The sequence below is a fragment of the Megalopta genalis genome, chromosome 3, assembly GCF_051020955.1.
Source record: "Megalopta genalis isolate 19385.01 chromosome 3, iyMegGena1_principal, whole genome shotgun sequence".
Classification (NCBI taxonomy): Eukaryota; Metazoa; Arthropoda; class Insecta; order Hymenoptera; family Halictidae; genus Megalopta; species Megalopta genalis.
The window spans coordinates 11,123,715-11,148,860 of NC_135015.1; the positions used below are offsets into that span (position 1 = coordinate 11,123,715).

At 38.8% G+C, this 25,146-nt stretch overlaps 1 protein-coding gene across 4 annotated transcripts in view; it reads right to left on the reverse strand.

The window, feature by feature from the left end:
* LOC117229670 (uncharacterized) overlaps positions 1-25,146 on the reverse strand; it is a 447,677-nt gene that overhangs the window by 342,224 nt on the left and 80,307 nt on the right. For 2 of the 4 annotated variants that reach the window (XM_033486300.2, XM_033486299.2), the window contains exon 2: positions 11,194-11,438. In XM_033486300.2, the coding sequence (XP_033342191.1) occupies positions 11,194-11,326 (133 nt within the window). In that variant the 5' untranslated portion in view covers positions 11,327-11,438. Of the gene's footprint in view, positions 1-11,193; positions 12,200-25,146 lie in introns of all 4 variants that reach the window. The other 2 variants (XM_076520036.1, XM_033486296.2) reach the window with 1 other exon arrangement.

Below are 25,146 nucleotides of genomic sequence, written 5' to 3' on the forward strand. Positions count from 1 at the left end.
GAATATATCGACTTAAAAACAAAGTGACTTATGCCACTTTCAAAATAAACGGCTCAATTGTCCAGTGTCGATTGTTTAGGAAATAAGAAATACATTTGTCTGTTCGTCGCTTCGTGTTCCACGTGCAAACTTTCCCTAAAACAGGTGCTACGTGGTTTCTCTTCGAGTTCGCAAACACGTTTCATTACTGACGCAAGGCTGGCTCGGCTGGAATTGCTTATGGCGGCAAAGTTATCATCAATATTGGATTCTTTCATGCACAGAGACATCCACGGTAACACGGGGGAGGACGTCGTTTTCCTTTCCCACGTAGGCTATGTGCTGTTCCTTCGAGAAAGCAAACACAGCCCAACATGTTTGCCAGTCCGAGCTAAGCGCTTCTACACTCGTAAACTTCCTGCACGTACTTTCGCGCCTAGCACATCTTCCGGAATGGCAGAATTACGACAAATTTCGTTCGCAGTTTGAAATTATTTTGCGAGCAAACAGTGTTTTGCAGCCCGAACATTCGAATTCGGAGAGTCGCGAGCGAACGACAGTTTAGTGTCGTTACGGAGTTGGCAACTATCCTGCAATAAAAAAAAAACTAGCAAAAAATGTCTCACAATTTTGATGACGCGCGACGATGCATCTAAATCTCTCCGTTATTTACCAGTTCCTGAGACGTTTCAGTTGACGTTAGAAATTCTGCAATTTTTATTCTGACCAAGACAAATTACAATTATGAAAGAGAAAGTTAAAAATATCTCACTTAATAACAAAATTGAACAGAATGTTTTCAGTGAGATTTAAAGTATTCATGTCGTCGAATTATGTAATGCGACATTTTTGTGGCATGTATGCAACTTACATGCAAAATGTACACCAACTTCCCGTTTTATCGTTGACGTTACAGTTTCGTGCCTTCATCGTACGATCGATTGACACGTTGGTACTATTGTACGTCGCATACTATCTCACTTTTACAGCACACCTTGTTCGTGTTTCAAATCAATGGTTACCGACCAAAAATTTTTATTGATTAGGCAAATTGTGAGAAAAAACGGTCACGGCATTGTTAGGGAAGCGACGAACTAACATTTCCAGGAGGACTTCGGTACCTCGACTGTGAGAACTATACGCGTATCAAAACGCGTCAATATATATAATTGGAGTATCGATTCACCGAAGGCGGGCTTCTTGTTCCATTTTTTGCGAATTTTAACAAACTGTGGTCATTTCACGATGTATGAAATAGAAAATTCAGATAAATATTTTCAGAATGTATATATATCATTTATATAAAAAATCATTTTTTCAGATAATATTTGATCCATTTAATTTTGGTTACTAAATCTTTTTGTGAGTCGGATAAATCTGTATGCTTCTCCTGCTTTTTGTAATTGCTGCCGAATTGTTTGACTTTGCATCAAGATCTGCAGTTTCATCGTGAGAGTACAGACTATTAACACTTAACCTAATGATAGGATATTCGATGACTGTGATATATTTAAGAGGAACTAAAGCATCACCGTCTACCGCCTCATTTGCACATTGTGTCTTTAGACCTTCAAAACTTTGAATTTTTGAATGCTTGAATACTTGAATGCTTGAATGTTTGAATCTATGAATTTTTGAATGTTTGAATGTGTGAATATTTGAGTCTTTCAATTTTTAATCCGTGAACCTTCGCATTTTTTAGTTTTTTAATTCTTTAATTCTTGTATCTTTAATCCTTTGAATCTTGGAATCTTGGAATCTTGGAATCTTGGAATCTTGGAATCTTGGAATCTTGGAATCTTGGAATCTTGGAATCTTGGAATCTTGGAATCTTGGAATCTTGGAATCTTGGAATCTTGGAATCTTGGAATCTTGGAATCTTGGAATCTTGGAATCTTGGAATTTTGGAATCTTGGAATCTTGGAATCTTGGAATCTTGGAATCTCTGAATCTCTGAATCTCTGAATCTTCGGATCTTCGGATCTTCGAATCTTTGAATCTTTGAATCATTAAATCTTTGAATTTTGTATTCAAACGCAGTCGTATAATTTTTGTATTTATTAAGGTTGCAGATAGAGATTTAATCCTTTTATCCTCAAAACAACATAAATTACGTTACTGGAAATGATTTCTAAAGGATAATAAATATTTAGTTTCCCCATTTTGCATCCGATGGCTCAAACCTTTAATTCACACGAAGATCTGTGGTTTAGTTAATAATTTGCCAGCGTCGAACCTACCTGCCGATAAAGTGTCGCAAGAACCGTTACAAAGATCAAAGTTCGGTCCACGACGCGAGCGTTTTCAACGCCTCGGGAATCGAAAGGATCGCCTTCCCGTGGGAAAAGACGAAAAATGGGAAAGTGTAGGTGGGAGAAGACCACTTAGTCCAAAGGGCATGAGTAGAGGCGTGACGAAAGAGGGCCGTTCAGGTTCGTAAGAACTTACGAGCAGTCCGAAATGGCCGCAACATTCGGCCCTCATTCGTCTCGGCTGACTCTTGTTGCGGCTTTACGAGCGGCTCTCCGGCAACTTTCTTTTTCTTTTTTTTTTTACGGCCGACCTTCATTCGGTAAGGGAAACTTTCCGCAACGACAGAGTGAACGCAATTGCGACCGAACAGTCAGCCCCGTGGAATTCGACCACAAACTAACGCCCGATCCAGGACCAATGAAATCGAAGGGATCGATTCATCGGCTAGCTGCGATGGCTGAGATTGGGGACCGAATTTTATTTGCGTCTTAGAATGGCGCGTTCTAAAAAATTTTTTATTTTTCGTCCCATTCGAGGGAAACCCATTTGATATAGTTACGGCGGACTTCAGATTATACGCACTTATGAAAATGAATGAGTGAGAACGATAAAAACATCGGAAGAATATAAAGATGCTGTTAAGTTAGCTCCAACTTATTAAAATTGGGTTACCTTGAAATCACCAATAATTATTTCACCAACAATGTTTTCATCGCACGGTTTCAGCGACACCGCATTTCACCGACATTGTTTATATACCGACATCTTGAAAATATTAGAGAAATTTAAAAGCACCCCGTTGTAGTATTGTAGGTGGAAGGCTTATAATAATAATAATAATAATAATTATTATTATTATTATTAAAACGTTAGGCACTGTAAAAATATTAGAGAAATTTAAAAGCACCCCGTTGTAGTATTGTAGGTGGAAGGCTTATTATAATAATAATAATAATAATAATAATAATAATAATAATAATAATAATAATAATACAACGGGGTGCTTTTAAATTTCTCTAATATTTTTACAGTGCCTAACATTTTAGTTAGAAAATACATAAAATCCGAATCATAACTTTTAACAATCTGCATCTTCGTAGCGAAAATTTCCCCCAAAATACAACGACTGTCGATTATTTTTCTGTATCGTTCCAAAGTGGTTCCATGTAATAGATCAAGTTAAGGAACACACTATACATTTCCAATATCACCATAGAATATAATAAACGACTCTGTACATTTCCAACATCACCATGAAATATAGTAAACGATCGCGCGATTAGGAGGCGTCACGGAGGCAGATTTATAGTCGAGGTGGCGCGTTCCGGAGCGCAATCAGATTTCTGTCGATAACGAGTATGAAAAACGTGGACAGGAATTTCATTAGCGAGGTGGGCTTCGTCTGGGAAGATGACGTGATCGTTCGTCGAAGACGCGAGTCCCGTCGGAAATGAATCCGTGCCGCGAGGCGCGGGAGTGTCGCTCGTCACCATCGACCCGAATCACCGACGCCTGATTAAAACATGCTGACGCAGCTTTCCGATTTGTCAACGACACGTGTCGCCCGCGACTATTTGTTCGCCTCGTTCGCTCGTTCGTTCCTCGCGTCCGGTCGCGAAACTTCGACGGTTATTAGCGCAGCGGGCACGTTTGCAAGTCGACGGAAAATCCGAGATTCATCGGCGCCGCTGCAAATCACCACTCTGCCACCTAGCAGCCACTGGCTTGACCGTCCCCGTACAAATCGGATGCGGCATTAATTGTACTCGTTTGTGAACTTTCCGGGCGCGACAGGCCGCGTTAATTGATGCGATCGATCCCGGCACTTCGGCGACGATCCTGGCTGACGCGTGTCCACAATACAACTGATTGGCGAACTTTCGTCGGATTTCCGGCTCATCGGAAAAATCCGGTGAGCGGTCCAGTAACGATACGTGTTACTCTAATTAAGATTGAAAGAGGTAGACGCCGGTAACGGCGAAACGATGATCTCGAATTAATTATGCCTGGACTGCGGATGTTTATGCAAAATAAAAATTGTCCTCATTCATTGCAAGATGCAGAATCTAGATAAGCGTTTATTTCTTTTCTCGTTAAATGTGTAAATTGTTAATGCTACAATAATATTCTAGAATTGTTTAAATGTTCTTGTTATTTTGCATTCGATCTACTCTCATTTTTGTCATAAATGCATAAAATCCGGAGTGTAATTATGACGGTAGAATTTTGCAGTAATAAAGGAATCGAGAACTACCGCACTCCATTCGTTTTTTCACAATTATTACAATTATAAATATACTTTCGCTCCATACTTTTTAATTCAAGAATGTATTATCATAGAAATTGTACGAATAAACTCGGTCCCGTCATGGTTAAAAAATACATACCATGTGAACATAATTTATTTCATTCAATTAAAAGAATATACGAAATTGCGCAACTTTATTAAACACAAAAAGACAATCGTCGCGCAGCATGCACTGCATTCCATATAACCAACGAACGAACGTAGGTTAAATTAATACATGCCAGTAAAAAATAATGAATGGAAGATCGCACCATGACGGTTCACCTCTAAATTAATCTGCGAATTTTTATACAGTCCGATAAAAATGTCATTTTAATAAGTTGTACATATTAAATAAACATTGTCCGATTCTTCTAATATCTTCACAGTTTTTTATTTAACACAGTTATTTTAGACAAACATAAATCAAATCCGTTGTCTAGTCATGACTTAGAACACACAGCGATGTTCGCTTCGGTGTAACATAACACAGCCAAATACAGGATCATTAAAGACGGTTGTAAAACATTGTCCGATTCTTCTAATATCTTCACAGTTTTTTATTTAACATAGTTATTTTAGTCAAACATAAATCAAATCCATTGTCTAGTCATGACTTAGAACACACAGCGGTGTTCGCTTCGGTGTAACATAACAAAGCCAAATACAGGATCATTAAAGACGGTTGTAAAACATTGTCCGATTCTTCTAATATCTTCACAGTTTTTTATTTAACGTAGTTATTTTAGTCAAACATAAATCAAATCCATTGTCTAGTCATGACTTAGAACACACAGCGATGTTCGCTTCGGTGTAACATAACACAGCCAAATACAGGATCATTAAAGACGGTTGTAAAACATTGTCCGTTTCTTCTAATATCTTCACAGTTTTTTATTTAACACAGTTATTTTAGTCAAACATAAATCAAATCCGTTGACTAGTCATGACTTAGAACACAAGGCGATGTTCGCTTCGGTGTAACATAACACAGCCAAATACAGGATCATTAAAGACGGTTGTAAAACATTGTCCGATTCTTCTAATATCTTCACAGTTTTTTATTTAACACAGTTATTTTAGACAAACATAAATCAAATCCGTTGTCTAGTCATGAGTTAGAACACACAGCGATGTTCGCTTCGGTGTAACATAACACAGCCAAATACAGGATCATTAAAGACGCTTGTAAAATTGAGTAATCGCAGCATCGCTCAAGCTTCATACGTTGAATACGCGGAGCCAACAAGTAACGCAGCCGATACAAATTGTCGAGATAACTGATCGTTTTGATACGAACGTTATGAGCGCTGATAAATCGAACGTTTCCGCGTTTAGGTCTGTTAATCGCGTCACTTGGGCGCATTTAATGGTGCATCGAATAAACCGCGGGGGCTAGTAATTGTTTGGCTGATTTATCGTTTTGACGTTTATAATGCGCCCCGCTGTCGATTATCGAGTACTTTCATCATAATTGGATAATTGTATCCTCGGCCGTTTCACCGGTTCCAGCGATCTAATTTTCCCGTACACGGGCCGCGTGAAATTAGACCGGGGCAAAGATCTATATGAGAACTCGAGTCTGGCTCGATTACTCGTCGACGGAGAAGAATGTCCTCCGCCGAGAACGTGAGAAGTCTCGGGGTCTCCTAAATCAACGCATTTATTAGCGAGGAAAGACGATGGCGGCGATTCTTTTCCATTACGGCTTATAAAGGCGAGGCAGTTTCCGGTCAATAACAATGGATCACGCGCAGATCGAATTATCACACTCCAGGGACCGTGGGTTTTGCCATTTAAACGCGACGGGCATCGATGGCCATTCGATCTACGTTGATCGGACCGAAAAGCAATCATGACCCTGCTACCTGAAAAGGTGTACCAACGTCGCCATCTCGAAATCCATTCGATACGTGAGCCAGCTAACTCAATTCCCATCGAATACGTCTAAGATTACTGCCGCGAACTACCAACCGGCAGATACGGCCGCAGAAACGAACACTGAGTTACGAACTTCGACTTCGAACTATCGCCCAACAATTTGCACAGCAAGGTTTCGAAATTTCCCGAAGTTCCTCGATCTTCGGACCCCGCGAGTATGGTTTATGATAACTCGTGATTTCTTTTATTATTGCAGCATTGTCATGAATGGAGCACTGTTATTTGGGACAAAATAACAAAAAAAAAACAACTAAACAACCTAGCTAATTCTAGTTTGAAACATTCAAAAGATCGGTTCTTTTGCTATAAGAATCGTAGTGTCGAGTGAGTTTCTTCTACGTTTATCTGCTTTATTTTTAAGCTTTCTAAAAAGTGCATTTGGTCCCATTCATCGATTGGTTGCATTGAATGAGACAACTGTATTCGTGTTATAAAATAAAGTAATATTGGCATTAATCTTTTAAGTGCTTATATAATATTATTTATATATACTAATCTTAAATTACATAAATCTTCTTTACATCTTTGGGTTAATATCACATTTTAATATTTCATGATTCATAATTCTACCAATAGAAAGAAACTGAAAAATTAACAAAAATTTCGCAATTCCTTAATTTAAAAATTAACGAAATAATAAACAAAAAAAGTTTGGGACACTTTTTATGCCGCATGTCTCATTTATAAAATTCACTACAGACCTATAATATTCCGTGAGTTCCATTCATTAGCTTGACAACAACATCAAAGATTTAATTTGTTTAATCACTATGATAAAGAAGGCTTTCCGATGCTACGAGTCAAGATTCTTGAAATAATACCGATCTAATGCAATGAATAAAAACTCAATCAAATTACTACCTTTTCTTCTACTTTTAAAAATGAAAAGAAAATTTAGAATCAATTTTTTCTACCTCTCATACTCAACACGATTGTTCGATAATATCTCATTTTCCAACTCCATTCTATGAGTCGTTCGGTAAATGAATGTTTCTCATACAATAAATCTACTCATGCGCTTTGATTTCGACCTGCAGAAATGAACGTCCATTTCGCTGTGACTCAACTACGCTTTATCTATGCAGAAAGTAAACAATGTCTGCCGATGGTCAGACAGTCGAAACATTTAGTACGCGGTACTTTCATATTACCCCTTCAACGAACGGAACACGATTTAAACCTCCGCCGGTAACATGAGTCTTTAGGTACACCCAGACGAAATTATCATCTTTATATACACGTTGCTGCTATTTTGCATTTGATCTATTCGTTTTTGTCAACAATGCATAAAAGCCGCAGCCTATTTATAACGAACAGTTTAGTTTAATTTATAAACTTTTATAAATATATTTTTTGTATTCATAGATTTTGTACATAGATATATATATTTTTTATTAATTTTCCACAAGGCGGTTCAGACCCGTAAATAAATAAATAAATAAATAAGGCGTTTGCATAAAAACACTTCCCGAAAGCGACCAGATTTGTGCAAAGACGATTCATGGCCAAAAACCCAACGTACATTATCGAAAACTGAAATTATAATTATTAAAGTAAAATAATATATATAATAATATCTTAATAATAATATAATAGTATAATAATATAATAATATAATAATATAATAATATAGTGATATAATAATATAATAATATAATAATATAATAATATAATAATATAATAATATAATAATATAATAATATAATAATATAATAATATAATAATATAATAATATAATAATATAATAATATAACAATATATAAAATATAATAATATTATAATATAATATATATAATAATATATAAATAAAATAGTATAATAATAATTAATAAAAATCATCTCTTCGAGGAAGGCGTTTTGAGTCGATCGAAGAAAGAATTCGAGAATTCGCAGTCGTTGAAGGTTATACCTTCTTCAGCATTTGAAAAATGTTTTGAAAACTCGGAGAAACATTGGCGTACGTGTATCGCATCGGATGCGATCTATTTTGATGAATAAATAAGTAATATTTGTGTGCTCGATTTACAAATTCCGGATACACTTTTTACGCAATGCGAAAGGATTGAATGCGCGAGGAGTCGAAGGAAGACCTGGCAATTAGGCGAAGGCAGCACAGGCGTGAAGGTAATCGTTGCAGTCCTCAAAACTTGGCAACGATCCTGTGCGACGTTTCAAAGATGACCATTGGGGACATAAATTGTTCTGGCGTCTATATAACTCTGCAGGCTCCTTTGAAGGGCACTCACGGGTCGCGTGGAGATTCGCTGGAATAATTCAAGCCACAAACACAGCGTCGGAGTGCGGATCACTGGCGAGGGCAGCGCTAGCGCCTAGATGGGGAGGGGGAGGGGGGAGTCAGGACAGGCGACAAAGTGCTGGCGCGCAGAGGGGGCGTGCTGGTGAAGACTCTCCTTTGCAGTTGGTTGTCGTCAGTAGCAGACTGTACTTCTAATTAACGGTGGGTAACAAGAGTACCACAGAGAAATGGAGAGTCGTTCTAATAATTCGCCGGAGGAACGCATCTCCGTTTCGCGCATAACAGAAAGAGGTCGAAGAGTTTCTAAGCGGCGAGAGGGCTGCGCGAGAAAGACGTTCACGGTATCGACCTTGGCCCGCAGAGCTTTCATTAAATGTTTTTAATTACTGAGAAATTCGGAGAATCAACGTGTCTCAGAATTCCAGCAAGCCAACGTTGCCCAGAATATTAAAACGAATGCACAGCTCGTTCAGCTTCAAGCCGTACGTTCTCTAAATAAACTCTCGTAGCTTTCAATAGTACAAACCTTTTACCATTTAAGAAATGCTTGCAAACGATCGAGTTTTTTAGGTCAACATCGGGGAAACATCACTCCGACACCGCTTCCAAACGACAGAATTACAAGCGAAACGTACGTTACTTGAAATTTAGGTATTTCGTACGCTACCAGAAACAAATTCGCTCAATTTCAATCTTTCAACGATGTCGTTTCTGTTGCTTCGTGTTTCATTTTGAACGAGACACCTGACATCGACGAGCAAAGATGGTCGACCCAGATACGTTCGAAAATAGTATGCACATGTTACTTCAGCGTATGTAATTAATTCTCAATTATCGAAACTGCAACCTCATTTTATTTCTATTTTATTTTTATCTTCTCTAAGTTAACGACCACAGTCTCTGATTAAACCGAATAAGAAGCTACTTCCACAAGATAATTTCCGCTGTAAAAACTGTAATAGTTAATACGGATTAAAATTTTCCTATTAAGAGTTCCGAGAAATTCGAAATAAAGTGCACGATTTTTACGGCTATTCTGTCTCGATGTTTCTTTTGTTTTCCACGAAATAAACGATATTTTATCCTGGCGGGAGGCGAATATGCGTAAATCGAACGTAACGTGTCGATAAGGCTGTATCTGTAAGTGAAGCGGATACCAGCGTTGCTCCGAGATTAATCGAATCGGGGAAAAAATTGTCGGCGAGAAAAACTTTCCCTCCCCTATGTTCCCGCATCCTGGTAACGTAGATGATAGATACCAGTTGCGAACGAACGGCTCGTGCTTTGCGGAAATCCCCGAATTTTTTCCGAGTTACATAAATTTCCAACGCGTCGAGTTCAACGTAACGCTAGAATTTCCTAATTTAATGTGTTCCATGTCACCGGAGGCAATGTAAACGGCGAGTATTGCAGAAAAATGGCATGAACTAGTAGAATAACTTCCATGAAATGTTTCACGCCCGAGTGAATGCAAAGCATGTATCGCTTTAATTAAGCTCCGCGCGCTTCGAATTTGTTGAAGGTCTCCCGTTTTACGTCTACACCGGATTTACACAATAGGTTAGTATAAACCACAACACGGCCCACACAGACTAACGGACCGAAACCGGAATCCACGTATGGATGCATTAAAATCTGTTTCGTCGCAAGTCTCTCCTGTAATTTCAGCTATTTTACACTCCGGACATTTCTGAGGGAATATGTAATACCTAAAAATGTACATACGACTACTTTATATGAATATTTCATGTTTCGAATTCCGTATAATATTTGTCAGAAACCTGTATCATTCTGTCTCCCTATGTAATTCGCACGGCGTGAATTATTTACATTTTTACTCTACTATTCCGTAAAGCTCTACTGTCTCATAAAACGCGTGGCCGTTTCGAAAAATATGAAAGCTGTATAACGAAATCAAAATTTTCTAGTTGAAATTTAAGTTGAAATGGTCGCGTGCGCGCGATGCTGGAAATACAACTGTTAAATCTCGTCAAATAATTCAGTCTTACGCATTAAAATAACTAATTATTTTTGAGTATTCGTATGCACCATTTTCTACCAGTACCTATGCAATAAAAATCGGTAAAATACTCATATTAGATGTATAGAGATACGAGTGAAACATCACTTTAACAGCTTGACTGCCACGCCAATCAGCCCAGAAATGTCGCAAAGTTAAATTATTTAATCGTATTAAACTTGAGAAGCTAAGTTGTATGTTATGAATTACGTTTCCAACATTCTCACGTTTATCGGATTGTAATCAAATTAAGAAGCTAAAATTAGCGTATAAGATCATTTTCAAATCCGAGCAAATAATTCCGTCACCCATATATGAGTGAAATGGTAGTCAAAGTGTTAAAGATTTTGACTTGCTCTTACGCATGCGATGTGTTTCGCACACGATGAACATTTGTGCGAAACAACTGGTTAAGCAGCTACAAGTAAATAAGCCATCAGGCTCACATGTACTCACTCGTCGTGCTCACGTAGATCGGTGTATATGGGACTTGCGCTTGGTCGAGGCTGGCAGCCACGAACAGAACAACGCCGAACCACACACTGAACCGCGTCGCACTCATTTCACTAACAACCCCGACAACCGCCATTTCCCTCGTTTCAATCAGTCCTCTGCCTTAATATCATCTTCACCGTTGTTGTCGTCCCTTCCCTCTCTCTTTCCCTCTACCTTTGTCTGGGTCCTCGGCTCGTTCGTATTCCCTTCAGCGTAATTAGTAATTACCGATAACATCCCATCGCGACTCAACAAAAATATATGACGCTAGTCGACCACGCTAAAAAAAACCTCCCCGCGGCGCGACGGCTCAATCAACTACCGAACCACTCGCGTCCCACGAACACATTTCCAAAGTTTCGCGGCCGAGACACCCGAGCAAGTCCTTTCAGCGCGACGGATCGTTTATAAGCAATTAACTCCGCAAGAAGCAGCCCCGCCGCGCGATAATTTCGCGCGGCCGCGACAGACGCGGCGGAAGGGTTAATGACCCGTGAACGAGCATCTGGTCTGATTCATTTCAACGGACGGAGTGAAATCGTCCGCGTTATTATCGGATACCCGCGAACGGAATGAAACTTTCAAATTAGCCCCCTATTTCTTTCATATGCTGTATCGCACGGCGGCCGAGCCACGGCGATCCATTATTCTTCGTCCTCCTTCGTCTGTACGCCAGGCTTGATTCCTTCGTTCCGTCTCTTACGTTCCCTTAATTTCGCCCGGAGAAAACGTGAGTGATATAACGTCGCTCTAGATCCGACAACCCAACGGGAAACGATTTTTCGTCCACCTCTTTGCGCAGATCGGCGAGGACGAGCGTGTCGCGATTCGACGAGATCCTTCGTCCACCCTCTTCAACCCTTTTCTCGCCCACGGATTTCTTTCGAGGACACTCCTGGCGGCGAGGTCCCTCTTTCTTCTGCTCCCGCAGCGACTTCGACTGTTTCTCGGTTTTTCCGGGCTCCGTCTGCAACAAAACAACGAACCATGACCGTTAGAACAGATCCTTCGGTTGTTCACAGTTAAAGCACCGTTCGAGTGCATCGGGGCAAATGCCGTTGCTTTCGATTCATGCGGAAGCTTATTTCTCTTTTATGATTAATGTTCAAAGAGGAAAGTTTCGGGTCAAATTACTGTTTAAGGGACACTACTCAGGTAGCCATGATCTTTCATGTACACATGCGGTCGTGGACAAATATGTCGACATATTTTTTAATGGTAGAAGAACCAATTTGCTAGATAATGCGAAAACAGTTATTTTTTGCCAACAAAGTAGACTCACAGTAGTTTTTATATTGTTACTGATATCTATACGAAAACTCACTAAAAATATCATATTTTTACATTTCTATTTTCCATTAATTCTAACACAGAAATATACAAATATGTTGTTTTGATAAATTTTCGTTTGAACATCGCGAAAAATGTAACATATAATTATAATTATTCACACCACTGTATTAGTCTTTCAGGTGTTCCTAATCTGACAACTATTTGTTTTATCCTATAACGATTAAAAGTATAGTGGGTGAAAACTATTTCCTACAAATGATGTAGAAAATTTTGATTTTATATAAAGACCTGCATAAGGATTCACAATTTGTTCCAGCGTTATCAAATAAATCGAACGGATCGTAAAACTAATTCTCCCACAACGAACCAGCCGGTCTTGGGTCTAACTGTGAGATGTCCATGTCAATGTGATGAAATAATAAGAAAACGCGGAAAACTCGTTGCTCGAAACATTCTTTGTCAGGAAGGACGTTGCAGTCTGCAGAGAACGAGAGAGAGAGAGAGAGAGAGAGAGAGAGCGTGATAGAAAGAGAGAGTGAGAGAGAGAGAGAGAGAGAGAGTGACAGTGAGGAAGAGAGAGAGAGAGAGAGAGAGAGAGAGAGTAAGTGAGTGACAGTGAGAGAGAGAAAGAGAGAAAGAGAGAAAGAGAGTGAGTGAGAGGATGTCTAGCCGTGAGATGTCCATGTTAATGTAATTAAATAATAAGAAAACGCGGAAAACTCGTTGCTCGAAACATTCTTTGCCAGCAAGGACGTTGCAGTCTACAGAGAACGATAGAGAGAGAGAGAGAGAGAGCGTGATAGAAAGAGAGAGTGAGAGAGAGAGAGAGTGAGAGTGACAGTGAGAAAGAGAGAGAGAGAGAGAGAGAGAGAGAGAAAGAAAGAGAGTGAGTGAGAGAGGGAGAGTCACTCTCTCTCTCCCTCGGAAAATGTCGCCGATGTCTCGTTAGCATATCTCCATCGGTAGCAGGGACGCGTAAGCAGCGCTTCAGCGATTCTTCCTCGGCAGCAACATGGTGACCCCGATGTTGTCTGAGCCGAGGGGTCGGTCATTACGAGATAGAGAGATGGGTAGTATCTTAGCGGTTCATAATATGACAAGCCGAAGTGTAGCCCACCCCTTGTCCCTTTCCCGTCCCATCTTGTTATTTACTCGTTATCTCTCTGCATTCGAGCCGAGCCGCTGCCACGGTCGGCAGTTATGAAAGGCATCGCTGCGGCAGACAGCTCCTGCGAGGAACTCGTACAACATTCTCTGCTGATCGCTTCCTTCGCGCCCGGCTCCCTTTCTCCACTTATCGTCCTGTCTGGCCATTCGCATCCCTATCTACTTAGACGTGATCGAGCTCTGTGTCGCGTCGCGCGTCGTGCATCATTCCCGCGATGCCTCTTCGAGCTTCCTATTAAAGGATCCCGTGATCCTTTCGTCCGTCAGCGGCGGATGATTGATACGAGGCTGCGCGCTCGAAGAAAGCGTCGACCGGCATTCTTGCTCCAGGATTTTGTTTATTAGCGGCGACGCCGCGCGACGTCGCTCGACCACGCTGCACACGTTGGCAATCTCGATCCGTTCAATAGGTTTCGTCGTCTCGGTTCCATTAACCCCTTGCCGGGTTATTCTATAGGTCAGTCGACCGTGCCCGTTCCGGATCCAATCGTCCAATTACAGGTCGCCGCGTCTATTCGAGCCCGGACCCGTTCCACGGTCCGGCCAAGTGTCTCTTTATAGGAAGAAGATTCCTTTCTTTAACTCTCCTCTCTTTTTCTCGCGGCGGAGCCCGATCCGCCGGCGAAAGAGGGCACCGGCAGCGAGTTCATCGAAGGCGGCCGCGGCGAACGAGCCCATTGAAAAGGCGCCGATGCAGTTAACTTAATCCAGGTGCTGATTGGACACGCTAACCGAGACCGACGGAATGCGCCAACCCGGCCGGAAGCGAAGGAAAAGTAAAGAGGATGCCGCTGGCTGCTCCCGGGGACCGGCAGAGGACTGCGGACTGACCTTAATTGTGCCGCGCAATTATGGCCACTTCCGTTTGATAGGAGTAATGTGCCGTTAGAAAAAGAAAGTTCCGATAAAGCCGGGGGAATCTGTGGTTATGAGAACGTCACCTGCACAAAGGCCGTCCTTCCTGCCTCTCGTTCGTTGAATAAAAATCTCCCGACACTCTTCTCTCGCTGTTCAGCCTCCTCTCGACAGCTTCTTCGACGACGGCGGTGCTCCACTGTCTATCGGCGATCCAGATTATACACAGGTATCGTCGTGCGCTCGGCGAAAATAAAAGGAAAATCTTGTCCGACGGAGTCCAACGTGTTCCGTCTTTTATGTCGGAACGGGAAGAAAGACGTTCAACGCTCTGCGTTGTTCGTTCGGTGGTCTCCCGATTGTGTGAACAACGAGGGATCAGCGGAAAGTGGTAAACAACGTTCCTCCTACCGGAACAATGATAATTAACTCGGTTCCATGTTCAACTATTTAAATTGCATTATCCTTCTCGGGTTTTTCCAACCCTGTTTCCATGATTACCTCTCCGCTGCCGTAGCCCGCGCAGACCAATTCGAGGGCGCAGGTAGAACGCCTCGCTTTTCGCAAACAATTCGGTGCAGGAGAATAAGGAGCAACGATATTTTGTCCGTTTCGTTTCGTCGATGGTAGTTTGCTACGTTGATTTTGGAAGCTAGTTTATTTTACGTAGTTCTCAGGATACTTTATTTTTTTCTCAAGTAGCTTTCGTTAAAGAGAAAATATGTTCACGAGTAGAGTGCGGATTTTGTGTACATATTTATGAGAAATGGAAGCAGATCAAATACAAAACAGTGAAAACGTTCAGAATGTGATGAATTTAAGTATGCTGTTGTTCATCAAAATCATTATTCCGATAGCTCCTATATAGTGTAACTAGTGCAGAGTATATATATTTTGCATAAAAGTGCATTATCGAGTTATGAGAGTTACGTCGAGGAAGTAAACCTATATCTTAGGCAATAATTTACCACTTTATCTAAAAAAACTAATAATTTTCATTCCATGAGATCCATTTAAGAGGTTAGTTCAATTTTATTTTTTAAACGATATATTTGTATATATCAATATTTTTGGTAAAAATATAATTGAGTATGCTTAGGATCATTTATCACTTTATTTATCAACTTTTTGAGACATAACTTTTAAGGTAACCCTTCTAGATACGATAGGTTTTCGATAGAGTTTAATAAAACGTGTGAAAATATAGTAGAAGAAACTCGATTTCGCAGTTCAAGCGTTAGTAGACTACGGACAGTTATGGAGAACAAAATTTGTTGAATGTTACAAAAATTGCAGTCGAACAGAAAATTTCCTGTGTCGAAGATTCTAAAGTTTTAGCATTGAATCGCAAACAACACAGCTGCATTGTATTTCTCGCATTCGGATGCACTGGAAATACATAAAAATTCGCAGTCTAGCAATTACTGTCAGAATCGATTCAATTTGTTATTTATGATCACTGGAACGATCTTCGAAACGTTCAACTTCATTTTCAATAGGTTTTGGAGTATTGTGCGATATACCAGTTTACGAAAGCCGTGGAATAGGTCGCATGGTAAGCGGAAGTATCAATAACAGTTTTGGTAGGATTTTCAAGTGTCGCGAGTAAAATATCGCTACTGGAAGCAGTTGGAAAACGTAGAACCTGCCAAACCTATGGGCAATCGATACTTCCTATTGGAGTAGGATTTGTTCTGTATCCTTGATAAATTTGTACGCGCGATATCTCAGACAACATTCTGAACGGGGCGTTTGCTCAGTAAATCGTTGTATTCGTGTTCACACGCGTATGATCCTCGTATCTCCTGAATTGATCAAGCCAAAAAAGATTCCTGTGCTGAGACAGAAACGTGGCTGACGGAGCCGCGCACACGACTTTCACATAAATTCTCATTTCTTCGTGCGGAACTCGTAGTTGAACGCTGACTCCTCTCGGTCTGTAGTCGCGACGTAACTATGTTATATTCCATTCAATTAGCAGCCATACCCGTTCTGCAAATTACACTCGGTCGTCAGACAAGCGACGGACCGTTGTAATTATTAATCGTGTCAAACATCAATTAGCCGGAATATCGATTAATTGTATATCCCAGATGTCTTGGCACCGCCGCAATCTCGATCGTCAAATGCTGTGATGACGATACGTTTCAACATTCGATTAATCGTACGTCAATGTCTTGACTGTTGGGCCTTGTAATATTAGATTCCGTTTATGCGTAGTACGGTCCATTCAGGAAATCTGTCTAAAAATAGCCAGACGCTGCGACGGTGTCCGACTAGCATTCGGTATTTCTACTTGTAGTAAGCATTATCAGAATTCCATTAACACGTTCCGTGCCGAGCTTTTTTTACTCGAATCTTCACACTTTGATATTTTACTAAAACTTCATGTATTACGTGCAATTATTAATTCTCGTACACATAACAACGTAACAAAAACTTATCAACGCCCATTCTTGCGGTGGAAATTGATTCTTCGGTTCTAAATTTCTTGTAAACAATTTGTTCAGTTCACTAAGTAAACATGCAAGCGTGTACCATCGATGGTACACGTGGCACGGAACGTGTTAATTATGAATTCATATGAAATGATTGTAAACTGTCGGAAGGCAATGTTGAATAAGTAGATCGTAGATATATTATGCATTTATGACAACGATGAGTGGGTAAGACGCAAAACAGTAAAAACACTGAAAGAATTTCAAATCAAGAGAATTTCTGAGAACAATAAACCTTCATAAATGAACGTTCAACGCAGGTAATTTCTATGCAATATTCATGTAATAATTTCTCGTACATTTCCAACTAAATTCGGTCTACAGATTCACCCAGTCTTCTACAGTAATTTAATAATTCAGCACGCGCGAGTCATTCCTGAAAGTACGCCGGAGTTGGATTCAGGTAGATTCCATCCAAAGTATCTTTTATTATAAATAAGAGTATCGTAGATAAAGAGTCTGGTCCCAGGAACTCACGTCCTTTGGTAAAGATCGTCTCGGTTTAGAAATCCCTTTTGTCAAACGTTTTATCTTTCGCGCAGGTCCACACTGGCACGTGATACGAATGAAGCGAATAGTAGAAGATGTTGAACGTCTGAAATTTAAAAAGCTCGCTAAATTGGACCTCCATCTCTTGTATGTCCATATCAAATGTCTGCTTTGGCCATTTTTCTTATTATTCCAAGACAGGCGTCCACGTAGAACATACGTCTTTCATTTTTAAATTCATGCCCGCCGCCCGAATTTGGAGATTTTTCCCTGCTTGGTGAAGGGAGCGGAATATATCAACTGGAATTTGTTACGTTAGTCGAGTTCGTTCTATACGAATTCTTCAAAATATTGCTAACGTTATTCATTACCTTATTAAAACATTATTTGATGCATGCATTTTTGAGTATTGCCATGTGACTCTAGAATTTCTAAGGGTACTCGAAATACTTGTGCGTAAGATGTAATTTCTCTTTGTCTTGTGAAAAATAGTATGACAATTCTTTTATTTTATCTTCATGTCACAAGCACGTACTTTTGCATATATATTTTCCTATTGTAGATATCGAATAAATTTTCAGAATAATGATATTTTGATCGATCGATATTGAAATTAACCCAGAAAATTCCCACAAAATCTAAGTAATTTGATTAATGAAGTTAAAACTGGAGAGTTACCATTCTTGACAGTAGATGGTATACACATTTTTTTTAAATATTATACAAATGAAAAAAGTCCATTTTGAATGAAAAAATAATTTTTATAGATGCAGTTTATAATATCTTTACTCGTAAGAAACGTTTATTAAATATTTTGATAAAGTATTAAATTATTTTGCATCCTAGAAGTATCGAATCCTTTCAGTTTATTCGAATGTATTACAATCAAAATAAAGTTTGGAAACTAGTGAAAAGTTAATGTCACGTATATGCGACCGTCGCAGCACTCAACATGTTAAAAGAAGTAGGCTATTGCTCCAAAGACTTTAGAAACGAAATTGCAGCAGAAGCACTAGCACCGGATTTCGTTCCTTCGCAGTACCTTAAATTTATAGAAGGAATCATTGGCATTGAGCTTTTCCGAAAGTCGGAAAGTCTCGATGAAAATTCCGGACCGCAGTTTTCAATGACCACGGAAATCGACGAGTCGAAGAAAATATTTGCAGTCGATGAAGAAATTAAATTACCGATCTGATCAGCGATTCGATTGCTGGACAAAACAGTTCCAATACCTCCATGAATCCCTAGTTCGAGTGTCACCACGAGAAAAGACGAATCCGTTTTCTTGTTTCCGACTGGCGACCAGAATCTCCGCGTCGACCGACACAGCGTCGAATATTTGCTGTAACCGGCGGAGGGAAAAACAAATATTGCCGGGTGGTCCGTTGAATGGTGCGACGTTTGCGACGACGTTTCGGGTCCTGCTCATCCCCGTGAAACGAACATGTCATTATCTCCCGTCGGGAAATAAATTAGAGACGAAATTCGCCGGTTTCCTGGTCCAAACATTGACCCTACCGCCCGGCAGGAGGATCTCTTTGATTACGCTCGCGCTGGAAATTCGCGCGAACTGACGTGTTTCACGGCGAACGAAAGACAAATGGGATGGCGAGAACGTTATAAACGGAGTTTTCGAAACTGAAACATCCGGGAGAATCGCGTTTGCTTAAGTTCATGGTATATTCATTAAGATTTCAGTCGCACTTCGGAAGAAGTCGTCCCCGCTAACTGTGTGAAGTTTCGAATCGCTTCCGAATCGTCAAGTAGGAATGTACTCGTTATGGCGACAACTTTCAGAAACAATAAGTAATTTAATTAATCTAAAGGGAATAGAAGGTTAAATGCGTTTAGGTAATGTATCTCGAGGAGTATGTGCTTAACAAATCAAAATATGTTTCATTTTTGTGGAGAAATAATGTTACAGGAAAACGTAATCGCTGATTATTGATCAGGTTTGACAGTTTTTGAACATTAGTAAACAAATTGTCAGTAATGACACATATCGAAGCTCTCAAATTAGCAACAAGGTACGAATTTACGATAAGAATGAGTATAAATGAAAGATAAAACAGTATCAAAATTAAAGGAATTCAAAAATGTCAACATATTATCTCAACTTATTAAAATTATTAAAGTAAGAAATTAATTTCTATCCAAATATTATTTGACTTCTTACAGCCGGAGAACTTCTTGCAACCTAGTTGAATAATATTTTGTATAAAAAACTTACGAGAAGATTGAGACGATATGAATTTATTTTTATTTAACCAATAATAAACCAATTGACATCGAGTTTAGACTTTAAATACATTTTAATTGGTACAATTTCATCAATTCATTACAATCGTCCGTGTCGAGAAAAATTAAATTATAACTACATTTAATTTTCATCTAATTATATTCAGTAAATAATTTGATTTTCTAAAAAGAATTTGTCAAGAATTTAGTTCCTGACAAACCTAACAAACTCCTTAGAGGAAATATATTTCGGAAAGTTCCGTAAAGTTCCGAATTCGAGTTTCGCGAATCTAAAAACCAGCTTTCAATCCATTTCTTATAAAAATGAATAGTGTTAAAATACCCCTTTCAAAATCCTGAATAATTTTGAAGTGTTGAGAAATTCAATCCCTGAGATATAATTTAAAGTCAAGGAAACTTTTTCTCATCCTTCGGAGCTTTTGGAGTACTTACAGCGTTTCCTATAAAAAATCTCCACCTAATTACGAACGAAAGTTACGGTGTAAATTGACGATTGTGTCGTCGCGATTTAAATTGACTCATGGCGTAGATACAACGGAGGGAACTTAACACGATCTGAAACGCGACAAAAAACTCCGTTAGTAATGCTATGTATTACGTCCTGACTCCGCGTAAGGTTTCCGGAACACGGTTGTGCTTCGTGATATCTGGAATTTCAGCCATTCGTGCCGAGAATATTAACTCGCGGCGCATTTACCTCTATCGCGCCGCTATATCGGGATGTATAAATTCAGATCGTCGCGTCGTGGCGGCACGGTGCGGCTCGGCTTCAACCGAAATAGGAACGATTCCGGTTCAAATGTTTTGACAAGAGGTAAGATGTATGTGCGGGAAATTGTTCGAACACGATCAAACAGACATTATGCGCCTGATGGAGAGAAAGCGAAACGGTTTCGACGTTTCGTACGTCTCGGCGCCGCGCGGATATCCGTCTATTGTTTCATACTTTCACGCCTGAACGAGTGTATAAATAAATTTCGAGCACCCGTCTGAAATCGTTCTGTCGCTTCCAAGCTCTTCGGTACGATGAAAGTTAGAATGCTCGAAATGCTCTTCTTAGTCTATTCCACAAGTTTTAATACGAATTCCAGTCAATAGATCAAGCATACAAAAATTAACACTAAAACCACCGTGTAGAAAACGTTACTAACGTACATTGTTTTGTAACAACAACAAAGTTACATTTACTCGAACTTTGTACAATTTCTATTATAATATATGTATGGTTCAGCGAAGAGGTTTATAAACACGTTTCTCAAGATTTTTATAATTTCAATAAATGTGAAAAGAAGAAAACCAGTAATTTTGACTGTGTTTTTCAGTGTTAATAAATTCACCCTTAAATACACAGCATTTTATAGCATAATAATATAATAATATAATATAATATAATATAATATAATATAATATAATATAATATAATATAATATAATATAATATAATATAATATAATATAATATAATATAATATAATATAATACAATATAATATAATATAATATAATATAATATAATATAAATACAGCTTAATATAGAATAAATATAATAAGTTGTATCTAAAATGTTTACAGTTTAAAGAGAAATGTAGATTTCGAATAATAATTTAGTTCAGACTGAGATTTCAACATTTGCGTAAGTTATATATTAATGCAACTATGAAATGAACTTCTAGGAAAAATGCGATCGTTTTATGGAATGTTGAGGAATTTCGGAAGCCTATTAATACTCTTCTGTTATCATTGATCTGCGCGAAAAAATAGCTCGATAACTTTCTTTTAAATAGCAATTCCAGAAGAATATGTTACATCACATGTATCCACATAATTCGTTGATTACGAATGAAATTGCTATCATCTTCGAACAGATATATAAGGAATTCTCAACTGCTCAAACTAGACCTTTGAGAAAACAATTAGAACACTGCCGTTACTAAAAGTGTTAATTACGCTTTATAATAACAATCTGTCTTTAAACGTCTCTGAAGCATAGTCGAGTAACGATCTGCTTAAGCTTAAAAAGCGTAGCGCGAACTTTCGAAGAAGCCCCGCCTAAGTGTCAAAAGCAATCCTATATGTAGAAGGAAATGACAAGAGGGTAGGAGCATCGTGGTAAGAAGCTCTAGAGCGGAAGGTAGAGTCACCGGTATTGTAGGGGCCAGTGCAAAACGAGGCTAACAATTTCCCGCTTCTTTCTCGGCCTGCTTCGCGACCCAATTCTTCTAACGGCGAGGAAAACGTTAATACGTCGAATTAACGAACTTTTTATTTTATTAAGCCGCGTCCGCGCGTCGCGAAGCTTTTCCCGTGGCACCAGCAGCTGTGATTTTCACGTTTCGCAATTATTTCGCAGTATAACAATAAACGCGCGCCATAGGTAATCATTCAAAATGCTCTCCTAAATAGAATATATTTCTTGATAACGCTATGAAAGTTTAAACACGTTTGGAAAAGAAACAAAATATTACATTTCAAGCACCAATTTCTCCAATTTCTTAATTTGTTTTAAAAATAATGATTACGTTTTGTTATATAGGTAGTATTATTCTCTTGAAGATCATTTTTCGAATTTTCAGGATCCGATTATAACTTGTATTTTCTATCAAAATAAATGTGTCATAAATGTATTTAATTTTTATTTTATTCAAGAAAATATCGCTGATTTTTAAATATCTTCGAAAATAAAATCGAACTAGAATTTCGCCATATTTACTCGATCGAGCGATATATAATTTTTCCCTTGAACGCTTTCTTTTATGTTCATATCCCGAGCTAAGATTTATGTGTTCCGCTCCACGTGGGTCACCTTGTATATCGACTGTATGTGGATATTTGCTGTAAAAGTTTAATATCCATTGATGCTAGATAATATTTACTTTCCGTTCATATGGATTCAAATATTTCTTTTCATTTCTTTCGCCATTTCTTTCTCATGACGAGTATACCCGTCAAAAACAGCTAACTGGTTAAAAAGGATACATAATGTAATACTAATTTATATATTTTCATTATATATTTTATTATATATAATGAAATATGAATATTTTATTATCATTATTATATTTCTATCAGAAAAGTGTTGTATTTAAAAAAAGTATGGAGAAAATTTACACATTTTTCAAAGAGGTTACATCAGCTAACTGGTTAAACAGTAGTTGAACGAAAAATCTTCTAAATATAAAACAATTTTACATGAAATTTTACACGAGAAAAGTTGAACGAACTCGTGCATCGTGGTTTCGCTCTGATTAATTCGCGCGCTTGTTGCTGGACTCTTAACGAAGCTATTATTCCCAAGTTTCGCGATGTATTCTAATTAAGTGACCCGCGATAGTATCTCCGACGCTGTTCGCCCGGCACTTTATTTTCTGTCCCCTTTAATGAGACCTCGTCTCATCCGCGGTCGTAGTTTAAGTTCAAGCGGCCGCCATTTATCGAATCGTAACCTCAATACTGTTCTCGGCGGGGTCCTCGACGGCCTATTCAGCCGCGAACGTTTTCAATGAACACTTTAATACGGGTTAAGTTCCTCGTTCAAATATTTCGCGTCGAGCCCGGAACGATACACGGCTTTTCGGGCCGATTTCGCAGGCCCGGATAACAATTCCGCGAAATTCGACTACGCAGATGTCGCACCGATCAGACGCACACCGGGCCACTGATGCGACGTCGCGATCTATGATACCGCGGGCAGATTTATCGTTGTGATTTACCGGCGCTTAATTAATTTACATCTAGGAAGAGACTTGCGCGCGACATTATCGTTATCGGAACGTTAACTGACGCGACCGAAATGCTCCGGTTACCGGACGCCCGGAGATACAGGCGGCCGCAGAAATACTCAGGCAATCGCTATAGTTCAGAACATTTCGTTTTTTAGGAAGTACAGTGAATTCGTCGAAATTATCCCTCAGCTTGTAAACGAAAATGGACAATTTGAGAAGAACTTATATGCATGCGGAAAATGTCAACGAAATCGGTTGACTCAGCGATCGAGATTTATTGTAATTGTCGATCGAAAGTCGAGGAAAACCTCGGTTATTGCCATCTGTAATTGTTTGTGCAATTGAGAGTTTGTACAATTTCTGAAAACAATTTTTTAGACGTTGTCTAGTTAGCTGGTCCCTTTGACATATCAAAAAAAAAATTACATCGTACATTGGTTCAATTGTAGAAACATTATTTCATATTAATTTTACAAGACGCGTTCGAATACTTTATTGTCTGACTGTAGGTCGTAAAAGTAAAACAATTTCTTTCGATATGCGGTAATTGGTGATTTTTCATCGTTAGCAAGGGCAATTGTTTCAAGTTATTGTAACTTTATTGGAAATTAGTAAAACTATGGTATGAGATACTGTAAGACAATACAAAAATGACGATAGATTTTATTTTGTTCGACAAATTAGACTCTTAGTGCTCGTGATGGATGCAATGTAATTAGAAAGGTTGGAAAGCATCTATAAAATAGTGCTTGTCGGACTTTTCTATGGAAAGCAAAATGGAAGAGGATATAGTTATTTCAACTAGGAAATTCTTTGCGACAGTAAAAAGAAAATGATATGTGTTAACATTAACGTTCTTCTATATTCACAAATTTTCTAATTGCCAAAACTGCATAAAAATCCGCAGTCTGTTTACAAAATCATAAAAATCTGGAATTTGGATGTGGCAAATGGTGCAATGTATCATCGGAGAGTATTTAGTAGAATCGAAACACGATTTATTGGGAACGTGTTCTATCTATTTATAATACTGCTATATAACATCACAGAACAGAACTATTATAAATCTCTTTGCGAACCATTTACACATCTTGCGTCACTGTGAATCCATGTTCCGTTATATTAAAATCGTTGAATTATTCATTTAGAAGGCTATTAAACTTAAAGCGCATTGCAGAATTAATATGATAAGTTGATAGCGCTATTATGCTTTAAGTATATTAGCAACAGTAGAGTACACATTGTCGAGCACGATGGACAGCTTAACCGTCCACGGACGACGCGATTGATCGAGTAGAATCAGCCTTTTCACGGTGCATCACTGAACAATAGTAGAAGAAAAGTGCGCAATACTCGTGCAGCATTATTTCAAGCAGCTTTTGAAAAATATAATAGGGAACTACCCATTGAAATTGCTTTGATAAACAGCGCGCCATTAAATTGCTTTTATACCAAGATTGATATACCTAATAAAGCTTGTTCCACGTTATCCTGTTTCCTGTTATGCAAATACAGCTTCTCGCGTTTCGATTGCATTTGATTTCCGTATCACTATCGAATGCGCAACTAATTGAAAATATTTCATCTCCAATTTCAAACATAATTTTACAAAAATCAAAATAGGGGTATATCGG